At 46.5% G+C, this 11,896-nt stretch overlaps 1 protein-coding gene across 1 annotated transcript; it reads right to left on the bottom strand.

The window, feature by feature from the left end:
- Positions 1 to 1,706: 1,706 nt before the first annotated feature.
- On the bottom strand, positions 1,707 to 11,418 carry LOC125446170 (thrombospondin type-1 domain-containing protein 4-like). The gene is made up of 3 exons (XM_048519721.1): positions 11,233 to 11,418; positions 4,957 to 5,101; positions 1,707 to 1,849 (listed from the first exon to the last, which is right to left on the bottom strand). The coding sequence occupies exons 1-3, from the start codon at positions 11,416 to 11,418 to the stop codon at positions 1,707 to 1,709; spliced, it is 474 nt and encodes a 157-aa protein (XP_048375678.1).
- Between the last annotated feature and the right edge of the window lie 478 nt (positions 11,419 to 11,896).

The raw sequence follows: 11,896 nt of genomic DNA, 5'->3' as shown, positions 1-11,896 counted from the left end.
ACTATTTTCGACGCGGCGGCTTGTTCCGTATAGACGTAGCTCGGAATACATACTTTCCTATAAACATCTCGTATTTACAAATATAAAAAAATAAGTTATGACAAAGTATATCCTTCCTTGCGAGCGATAATTCGGGGCGTGGGAGGAGAGGGTCCCCTTCTGCTTCGGGGGTCAGCTGCCGACTCCGGTTTGGGAAATTTCTGGAGGTTTGGGGGGAAAAGAGCCGGGGAGGGTGGAGTTTTGGGGAGGGGAGGATCGCAGAAGTTATAGGATTCCTTTAAGGGTCCCATTTTCTCCCGGGAAACTGACCTCTGCCGTCCAGATATCCATTGTAATTCTAGGAGATCTTTGGGCCTCGCCTGGAAGATGGCAAGCCAAATCTAGCCTAGCTTGTTGCGCGCCCGTGGACTGCATCTTTGTGGAGAACTCATCTGATCTTCAGATTTTGAAGGATTCAATAGGAACGCTCGGGGGAAACAAGACGCGACATCCCTCCCCAAGAGGAAAAAACCCTGCGATCCCCCAGTGTTTGTTTCCCGCCTACTATGGCAACATTATCTTTGTAAAGGGACCAGGACAGGGGTCTGCAACCTGCGGCTCTCCAGACGTTCATGGACTACAAATCCCATCAGTCCCTGCCATGCTGGCAGGGGCTGATGGGATTTGTAGTCCATGAACATCTGGAGTGCCGCAGGTTGCAGATCCCTGGACCAAGGCAACCAGGGGTGATAGTTAAAGCGCAAGAAAGAACCTTATTGCGGTTACAAGTTGCCGTCTCCTCTCTCCGATCATTTCTTACCACGCGGTATGAAAGTCAACGTTCCTCCTGCATCCTAGTCCGACACGGAAAGCGGACAAAACTAGAGCTCCTATCATCCCTGTCCAAAAACAAACAAACAGAAACATGCTGAGGGAAAGTGGGGTTTCCTGTCTCCTACATTTAATGACCACTCTCCGCTTGTTACTTCCTTCCTTCACCATCTTGGCAAAGGAAAGGCTTTGTTAATTTGGAAGGGAGGAGAGTTTGGATGTATATCCCACCCTTTCTCTCCTGTAAGGAGACTCAAAAGGGGCTTACAATCTCCTTTCCCTTCCCTCCCCCACAACAAACACCCTGTGAGGTGGGTGGGGCTGAGAGAACTCCAAAGCGCCGTGACTAGCCCAAGGTCACCCAGCTGGCGTGTGTTGGAGTGCACAAGCTAATAAGGTTCACCAGATGAGCCTCCCCAGCTCAAGTGGCAGAACAGGGAATCAACCCCAGTTGTCCAGATTAGAGTGCAATTGCTCTGAACCATTGCACCATGCTGGCGACGGAGAAGGTCTGACTCCCCAAAAGCCTGATCTCTGCTTTTGCGATGTTTATCTGGCCCTAACAAAGGTCGTATCTTGGATTATTGCTGTAAGTTGTGTACTTTATTGGACAAGGCACATTCGCAGCGGGTTGAGTTTAAGGCTTAAGGCAGGTTGAGCTTAAGGCGTTAAAAACAAACAAACACACACACACACAAAGCACATGGTTTTACAGTGTACGTTTCCAAAAGACCCAGCACGGTCCGTGTGACCGTGTCGTCGAGCGAGGGTGAGTTAACCCTACCCCTCGAGGCGTTCGCCCAGTTCAAAAAGCCACTCTTGGAGAAATAGTCCATTGTAGTCCAAGCAGCTGCAACGACCGGGCAGAAGTCGGTCGCGGGAGGAAAAAGCCGCTGTTATCTGCGTCCCAAAAATCCAGACTGCCTGTTGGCGACCCTCAAGCAGGAGGCACAGCAAGCCGTCTTGTAGTAGGTGTAAACGCAGAGCCGGGCCTGAACCACCACGTTGCAGTTGTAATATTTGTCTTTGCAGTTTTCATCTGGAGAGGGACACACAGACAAAAAGCCAGCTTCACACGGTGCATAAGAGTGCACAAGCTAATCGGGTCCACCAGATAGGCCTCCGCAGCTCAAGTGGCAGCGCGGGGAATCAAACCCGGTTCTCCAGATTAGAGCACACCTGCTCTAAACCACTACACCACACAGGAATTTTGAGAACCGACCACCTCTGCTTTCTTCCAAGATCTACAACTGTGGGCAGACATCCTCATTTGTTGTTCTGTGACTGAAGCTGGTTGAAACGATTAGGGTATTTATACCTTGATTACATATTTATTTATTTATTTATTTATTTATTTATTTATTTATTTATTTATTTATTTATTTATTTATTTATTTATTATATTTATATACCGCCCTCCCCCGGAGGGCTCAGGGCGGTGAACAACAAGATAAACAAGGTACACAGGTAGAGCACAAATAAAAACAATAAATATTAGGACCAGAGGTGGGATCCAGCAGGTTCCCACAGTTTCCCGAGAGTAGGTTACTAATTATTTTGTGTGTGCCGAGAGGGGGTTACTAATGGGTGATTTTGCCACGTGATTTTTGCCTTAGTTACGCCTCTCCTCTCAGCAGTGGCGCGCAGAACTTGAAGCAGTCTAGAAAGAGGTGCACCGGCGTGCGTGGTAGCCTGCGCCTGCGTGCATTCGTTTCCTGCCCAAGGACCGGCGCAGCGGCTGCATCCTTGCCACAGCCCTGCCCAGGAATGCCCCGCCCCTGGAATGCCCAGCCACACCCCCGTCATGCCCCGCCCAGCCCCATTGGCGCTACACCACAGTTTGAATCCCACCACCATGGGAACCTGTTACTAAAATTTTTGGATCCCACCACTGATTAGGACCAACCCTCGCGCAGAGATCTCTCGCTGCAAAGCGAGATGTTTAAACTCGAGTGGAATGTCGGCTCGCTCCTGCACCTCGCTTGGCGTAAATAATACATCTGCTCAAACCACACAGCTTGAATAATGCATCGGGAACAATCGTTTTTCTCAAAAGTACAAATCAATTTCATTTCCACGGCTTCCAAACAAGGCAGCGTGCAGCTGTGTTTGAGTGGCGGACGTGGCGGCCCACTGTTAATTGCTCGGTGAAACCCGACTGCTAAGGTTGATCCAAAATCAAGACAACAAGGAGGACATCTCTTATTCATGCCCAAATCCTGGCTTTCATAAAAACATCCCGCCTGACCCAACTTGAATCAGAAACACTGACAATCTCTGATTCATCCCATTGCATAAGTTCCGTCTAAAAGTAGGGTTATCAGTTTAGACCAGGGGTCTGCAACCTGCGGCTCTCCAGATGTTCGTGGACTACAATTCCGATCAGCCCCTGCCACCATGGCCAATTGGGGCTGATGGGAATCGTAGTCCATGAACATCTGGACAGCCGCAGGTTGCAGATCCCTGGTCGAGACAGCCAGTGTGGCATAGTGACTAAGAGTCTCAGATTAGTATCTGGGAAACTCAGATTCGAACCCCCACTTGTGGCCATGAAAGTTAACTGTGAGACTTCGGGCCAGTCACACTCTTCCATCCTAACCTACCTCACAGGGCCATTGTGACAATAAAATGGAGAAGAGAACAATCTAAACCTCTTCAAGTTCTCATAAGTTTCTGGGTGGGATTTGGGAGGAGGAGGAGGAGGAGGAGGAAGAAGAAGAAGGAGAAGGAGAAGAAGAAGGAGAAGGAGAAGAGGAGGAGGAGGAGGAAGAAGAAGAAGAAGAAGGAGAAGAGTAGGAGGAGGAAGAAGAAGAAGAAGGAGAAGGAGAAGAAGAAGGAGGAGGAGGAGGAGGAAGAAGAAGAAGGAGAAGAAGGAGAAGAGGAGGAGGAGGAAGGAGGGAGAAGGAGAAGAAGAAGAAGAGGAGGAGGAGAAGAGAAGGAGGAGGAGGAAGAAGAAGGAGAAGGAGAAGAGGAAAAGGGGGAAGGAGAAGGAGAAGGAGAAGAGGAGGAGGAGGAAGAAGAAGAAGAAGAAGAAGAAGGAGAAGAAGAAGGAGAAGAGGAGGAGGAAGAGGAGGAGGATTTATACCCCTCCTTTCTCTCCTGCAAGGAGTCTCAAAGCAGCCTACAAACTCCTTTCCCACAACAGACACCTTGTGAGGTAGGCGGGGCTGAGAGAGTTTGGAGGGAACTGTGACTAACCCAAGGTCACCCAGTAGGAACATAGAAGTGGGGAAACAAATCTAACTCATCAGATAAGAGTCCATCACTCTTACCCATTCCACCATGTTGAGTATAATGCAATAGAGTCCACAGGGTCCCACCTTCTAAAGGAGTTATTTTCTCCAGGGGAGATTGATCTCTGTTGCCTGGGTATGAGCTAGACTCCCAGGAGATCTCCAGCCACTACCTGGAGTTTGGCAACCCCAACTATTCATAAGTAGCTCGAGGTTTGCAGACTGCCGACAGTTTGCTAACAGAAGTTTGTTTTCTCCTTTCACGGGTAGCAGAACGGAGGAATCTGCCCGTTACATTAGCAGGAATTCCTCTGACGCAACAGGATCATGTTCCACGTGGAATCCGTTTGAGACCGAGCATGCCGCCCGGCTTTTGGGGTTTGGGTCTCATGAAACAAACCCTGAACACGCTGCCATTTTTGCAGAGGCACAAGATACCCCAGACTCTTGGGCATTCCAAAGCAAACTTCGTTTTTATGCCGTTCGCTTTGAAGGCATTCTGAAATTCCAAATGCAAACGTGCAGCTTTTACAAAAAAAACCCCCAGTTTATCCTTTTGTTTATTGTTAAGCTCCTACGCCTGAAGGCCTTGAACAAGAACTGATACGCAAAAAAGATATAAACAGCGTATCACGCCAAAAGAGTTTATTTTTTAAAAGGCAGATTGCTGTGAATGTGATCTTGCACCCTACAAAGGGCGACATTAGCTTCATTTTATTCCCTCCACTAGATGGAGTCCCACGGTTAGAATAAGGGTCTTTCCAGTGGTGGGATTCAGCCAGTTCGCACCACTTCGGCAGAACCGGTTGTTAAAATGATGCATGTAAATAGCCAGTTGTTAAATTATCTGAATTTCACTACCGGAACCGGTTGTTAAATTATTTGAATCCCACAACTGGGTCTTCCCACCTACCTATTTCTGGTACGCAGTCCTGCGTATTGCACGTTTCTTTCTCCTCCGGTTTGAGCTGAGATTCGCACTTGGCGCTCGGGGTCATTTCGTCGGACAAGCATCGCACCTCTCGCACCCGGAAGCCGCCTTCACAAGATTTCGAGCACTGCAGATGTGAACGTTGCAAACGATAATCAGGGACAGACGTGGGATTAAGAAATCACTCCTCAATTATGCATATATTAGGTCAAGGTGTCTCCCCTGCCAGGTAAGTAAGTCTATTGGACTGTCAGTGGATTCACTTTGCCCTTTGTCCTATTCAGAAGCTTATAGGAAATTAAAAGGTCAACTATTGAATAGAGAGTTCTCTGCCCTAATCACCGCAGCCAAGAAAACGTGCTCCCCCGTGTATTTTTCTCTCCCATTTGAATGGGGCCACTTGGCATACTACCTGTGTTGCTTAGTAAACCCTGTTCAAAGGAGAGCCATAATGCTCGCCAGGTTTAATGTTATGCCTTCTGCCTTGTTACATGGCAGATTTAATAAGCAAGAAAAGGCTAAAAGATTGTGCCCATGTAACGATGGCTCAGTTGAATCTCTGGCCCACCAATTACTTCACTGTCTCAGATTCAAGGAAATCAGATCCAAGTATGTGAATCTTACTCCTTTACATTTACCCGATCTCCCCGATTTAATTAGATTACACTACTTGTTGGACAATCCTGACCCTTCTCTCAGTATGATAGTGGCAGACTTTCTCCTGGAAATTACTAAATGCCAGTAGATTTCTAACATGTATATCCTGTATTGTATATGCTTTTTAATCTGTTTTTATTATTGTAGTACGGCTGTCTATGCCAATAAAGGCTTGCTGAATATATTAGGTCTCCGCCCCCCCCCCCCGGGTATCTAGTTGCCCACCAACTACCAGTGGTGGGCAAAGACCAGACTGTAGACCCTCAGCAATGCAGCGACATCACTTCCTGTATACACTGGAAGTGATGTCTGTGTATCCCCAGTTTTGCCAGGGACACTCTGGTACTTGGACAAAATCTATGGTACATTCCTTTTTTACCATAGAGTTTTGCCCAAATACAAGGGCCTCTCCAAGTTGCAGGCGGCGTACTGAAAGGGGAAGACGTCAGTGTGTCAGGACCCCGCTGTGCCCCAATTTTTGTGCCGTTCCCCCCATGCTAGCCAGCTGATTGGTTATAACAAGAAAAAAACAGCAATACAATGAATATACCTGTAAGAAAAGATGAAAATTGTGTTGAGGCAATATGGTGACTGATCCCGAAACAGTAACAAAAACTGTCTGAAATGTTGTCAGAACATGTGTAAACGTTTAGATGAGCAAAATCTAACTGACAGCTGGCCCCTCCTTCTAAGAGGTGCCGTGTGCAGATTAGTACCGAGTGCACAGCTTGTACCGTGTGCAAACCTGATAAGGTGAGGGCACCTGACTGGTACCACTTTTGTATATAGTTAGCACAGACAGCAGTGTGATGTGTGCCTACAAACACCTGTGGTCTGGCGAAGCACTTGGTTTGTAGATAGCAATAAACAGAACTGCATTGGTGACTGTGTGTCTATCAGTTCTTGTCTACATTGCATCCTACAAGGTGGTCTACTCCGAGTAAATCCGCTGCTTCAACAAATTTATTAGGCATAACACCATTTGAAGGTGAGCAAAATTAATAGATTACTGCCCCACTTTAAATGGCTAGGGTTTGGCAACAGTATTTTTGCAGGACACAATAACACTGCGAGTAGCAGAGAGCTGGACTAGATGGACTCTGGTCTGATCCAGCTGGCTTGTTCTTATGTTCTTATGTTCTTATGTTCTTATGTTCATAAACCATTAAGGAAATCAAAAAATAAACCCCTTACAGTTTGGGGAGACAACACATTCTTTCAGGGGTCATTGCACTTTCTTGCTTATGTGTGCATTCAAACCTGTGTACATTAACGCACAGGGGTACTTCTTTGCACGCGCGCGATGGGACCGGGACAGCTTTTCCCAAGATCGGTGGGAGGCAAGGGGGAAAGCAACTGGAGCTGCTACCCTGTTTCCCTGAATATAAGACATCCCCTGAAAATAAGACGTAGTAGAGGTTTTGCTGAAGTGCGAAATATAAGGCATCCCCCGAAAGTAAGACGTAGCCAAGTTTTTGTTTGGAAGCATGCCCGACGAACAGAACGCAGAAAAATAAGACATCCCCTGAAAATGAGACATAGCGCATCTTTGGGGGCAAAAATTTATATAAGACACTGTCTTATTTTGGGGGAAACACGGTATGTATAAATTGTGAAAGAAAGGGAGCCCTGAGCTGTAACTCTGCCCTGTGGCACCCCCCACGCTACCATAACAGAGTCAATGAAGAGCTGAAATAGCAAAAGGAAAGGAATTATTTGAAGCCTGTCTCCTAACGGCGGGTGAACTCCTCTCAGCTCCATTTGGCATCGGTTTGATATTTGCGAGCTTTCTGCAGGAGCTCTCCAGGGAGGGGGGGTGGAAAACCTCGCTCCCTTTTTTCTCAAGCATTCTTTGCTACCTCGTAACGTTAGCTGAACCTTATTGTCCGTTGGGGTTTTCAATTGCCTTTCGAAACATTATCTGTTTTGCATCACTGCAGTTCTTCCAAAGCTGAAGAGACTCACTGGGGTGTCCACAATTCTCCAGAGCTGAAAGAAACATCCCTAGGAAATTCTCTCTCTCTGTCTTTCTCTGAGCTGAAATCTGTGTCTGGGGACTGGAATAAAAGTTCAACGTAAAGAGCCTCTTATTCCTTCTCACAATGGAGAATAACTCGGGCGACTATTCTGAGGGCAGCAAATTCGTGTTTGGAACCAAGTACTTAGAAACATCAGCGCTGCGCAATATAGTTTGGAAGTTATCAAGGAGGGAATAGGTGAGCAACAGGTGGTTACAAACTACAGCATAAATGCATAGGAATCAACGGCCCCTTCCGCACATGCAGAATAATGCACTTTCAATCCACTTTCAATCCACTTTGCAGCTAGATTTCACTGTGCGAAACAGCAAAATCCACTTTCAAAGAGTTGTGAAAGTGGACTGAAAGTGCATTATTCTGCATGTGCGGAAGGGGCCAACGTCTGTTTTTTTCTTCAGATCATACCACTGGCGTAATGCCCATTGGGCAAGGTGGGCAGCTGCCCAGGGCATCACCTTGTGGGGGGCATCAAAATGCTGGGTTCGTTTTTGGGTATTTTTTAGTGGTTTTCCATTTTTGGCCTGCAGGGGGCGCAGTTTTTAGGCTAGCAGCACCAAGATTTCAGCGTATCATCTGGAGACTGTCCTCATGCTACCCCCCAAGTTTGGTGAGGTTTGGTTCAGGGAGTCCAAAGTTATGGACTCCCAAAGGGGGTGCCCCTATCCCCCATTGTTTCCAATGGGAGCTAATAGGAGATTGGGGGCTACAGTTTTGAGGGTCCATAACTTTGCCCCCCCTGAACCAAATTGCACCAAATTTGGGGGGTATCATTAGGGCAGTCTCCTGATGAGACCCTGAAAGTTTTGAGACAGTGCCTTCAGAAATGTGCCCCCCACAGCCTGCAACCCCCATTGACAGCAATGCAGAAAACTCAATGCAGAACAAAGATTCTTGGGCAAATTTCTAGGATGTTCCTGCAGGGGGTGCATTTTTGGATGTATCGGAACCAAAATTTCAGGGTATCATCTGGAGATGATGGCACCCCCCAAGTTTGGTGCAGTTTGGTTCAGTGGGGCCAAAGTTATAGGCCCTCAAAACTGTAGCCCCCATCTCCTATTAGCTCCCATTGGAAACAATGGGGGATGGGGCACCCCCTTTGGGAGTCCATAACTTTGGACTCCTTGAACCAAACCTTACCAAACTTGGGGAGTAGCATAAGGACAGTCTCCTGATGATATGCTGAAATTTTGGTGCTGATATGTCTAAAAATGCACCCCCTGCAGGCACCAATGTCCTGGTGACAAAAAAATTTGGTCGTGGTGGAGTGGCCGCCCATGGGGGGGGGGGGCATCCAACTCAGGTTTTGCCCAGGGCTACAGTTTGCCCAGGGCTGCCTCGTTACGTCCCTGGATCATACTGTAAGGTGGGCTTTTTCTCAGCCTAGTTCTAAATCACCAGAAGCCGCCTTTTCGTTATCGATTCTGTGGAAAAGTTAGGCCTTTTCCTGCGAGCCCAAAGAAACTGGACAAAACCGGAAAGTGTTCACTGAGATATTGTCAAGCTTGCGAGCGAAGGGCAAACTTTCCCCTAACTTTGACATTCTCAGCAACATAATATTCTTGCGCTCTGACATTTACTCCCAGTTCTTAAGAATTGAAAAGTCCCAGAGTGAAATATCAAAAATGCTGACATTTAACAGTAAACCTCAGTGCAAATTAAACACACTCGGTAAATGTTCCAATATCAGTGTTTCATTCATTTACTTGCAGGAAAGCCCATTTACTTGCAGGAAAGCCCATCACGAGCAAATACAACGGGCTCTAGAAAACTGTTAACAGTTTGTGGCTGGCTCCGCCTCCTGCAGCCGCCATTTTGTGGGTGTGCCGCACTTCAGTTTCAGAATCCCAGAGATCACCACAGGTTCAAAAAGGCCGGGACCCCCTGTTTATCACATCTTTTCAAGCATCCCCTAGTTATTTGCTATATCCCACCTGTTTTATGGCGGAACAGAGACTGTTTTCATGATGAAATCCATGTTTCATGTGGTTTCTTTGTGACCTAACTCTTTTTAAATTGCTACCTGCTTTGAACTGGGGGCAGATAACATTTTCTAAAAAGCCACCTAGCGAATGAAGCAACACTCAGACTTCAGATTTACTGGCTCCTTCCGCACATGCAGAATAATTCACTTTCAAACTGCTTTCAGTGCTCTTTGAAGCTGTGCGGAATAGCAAAATCCACTTGCAAACAGTTGTGAAGGTGGATTGAAAACGCATTATTTTGCGTGTGCGGAAGGGGCCACTGATTCAGGGTTAATCTGGTTTATGCTAAATTCTCTTCCCTCATACAATATGCAGCAAAAGACCCCTGTCAAGTTTGTGACTATATTGATTCGCATTTGGAAATGTTCACACTTTCCAATGAACGTAGGGTGTTTTTTTTTGTAGAAATACCGACAAAATGCTATTTTGAAAGGTGCTGGGAAATTGGTTGTTTTTCTGGCAGAAATCAGTTGACTGGAAGATGGCTCCTTTATAGCTGAAATGGGCAGCTATAACCACAGAAGTCAGGGAAAATATAACATTGCAATGGATGGCGAATATTATGGGTTGGAGGCATCCTTATCCAAATTTCTGGTGGAGGAAGGAACCCTTTGTGGATTTACTGTTCTTTAAACCGAGCCCAGTGTAAACGACACAGCAGGATAAATCACAAGTCCACATCTATTATTTCCCTCCCTTTTTCTTGAATTTAGCGGGAATTATGTTCCCCAGATGGGCCTTAAGAATCAAATACCATTTTCATGGCTTCCTACTACAATCTCTGCAGCCCTGACTGTCTCGTAAAACTTCTGAGACACCTACATTTAAAAAAACCCCAGCTTTCAAACGCCCAAACTATTTTCTCTTGGACGAAAACTTTCCTGATCCTTCTAAATACTTTTTTTGTAAACAAGAGTAATAGGATATTATTTTCTGCACGAGCTACAAAAGAATTTCCACAATGTCTCAAGGGTCTACCAAACGATAAGAGGCTTTGTCCCTGCAGTCCAGGGCAGTTGGATTCCATTGCGCACATCCTCCTCCACTGCCCACTTTACCAGAATCCAAGATCCAGCTTATTATTACAAATCATTGACTCTATGAAAACCCTGACAGAGCTTGATAAAGTAAATATGCTCTTAAACTGTAATGACCTTGACTGTTGTCTTGCAGTGGCAAAGTTTCTGGCTGAGGTTTGCGAACTGAACTTATGATCCAGTGTGAAGTTTTATCTAGTCATTTTAATTGTATTTATATTGTATGTTCTGTATGCCAATAAAGGCTTATTGAAATTGAGATCAGCTTTGGGCAGCAGTGAGAAGCAGAACCCACAAGCTGGAAGACTGCTTCTGCTATCCATGGGATAGGGTGCGGGGGGCGCCTTGAGCTGGTGTTGCTCCGGGCGCCATTTTCCCCCGGTCTGCCTCTACCTACCACCTCGTGTTGGAATTCCACTGGTACCCACCGGCTCAAAAAGGTTGGGAACTCCTGAGCTACAGCCATTGACCTTTCTGCCAGTTTTACAGCGAGGGTGTATGTTTATGCGTAGAGAGCTAACCGAACAGAAAAGGACGGCTCACCGTGCTCCATTCCGTACTAAACCATTTAGCCCCACAAGGCTTGAGTTCGCAGCTTTGTTGGCTGGGAGGTCTCTGCAAATGCGCACATTCATAGGGATTCAGCATTTCAAAGCTGCTCTCCGTCTTCCTGATACAAATCACTTCTCTCTGCTGGGTGCCGCTGCCGCATTCCACCGAACACTGCATCGGGACGAAAGAAAACAAATCTACGATATTTAATGTAGATCGCTGGCATAAAAGAGGCTTTTGAGTGTGAATGTTTTGCGCAGTGTATAAAAAAATAGAGATACCTTTCACTGCAGTGTTTTGAAACCTCACTGTAAGAACGGGAGAAGTTCTTTAATGCGTACCACTCTATGCAAAGGTCTGTTTCTGATTTTCGCACACAGACAGACCCACAAATGTTTCTGTCCCACCAATGATTTGATAGCTGTTGGGCCTCTTCCAAGGAAGGCCGTTGGAACTATTTCTCCTCAGCTACACCGTTCACTTGTTCGCTCGTTCGCTCGCTTGCTCATTCGTTCATTCGTTCGTTCGTTCATTCGTTCGTTCATTCATTCAACCAGCAGCCTTCCAGATACCTGTCCCTAATCCCCTTGAAATAATAACAGAGACCATCTTCCAGAATAGTCAAGCCCTGTGACATTTCCACCACATTTGTCCT

This window comes from Sphaerodactylus townsendi, linkage group LG17 (genome assembly GCF_021028975.2).
Source record: "Sphaerodactylus townsendi isolate TG3544 linkage group LG17, MPM_Stown_v2.3, whole genome shotgun sequence".
NCBI classification, from domain to species: domain Eukaryota; kingdom Metazoa; phylum Chordata; class Lepidosauria; order Squamata; family Sphaerodactylidae; genus Sphaerodactylus; species Sphaerodactylus townsendi.
This window is presented reverse-complemented; position numbering and strand designations above follow the sequence as displayed.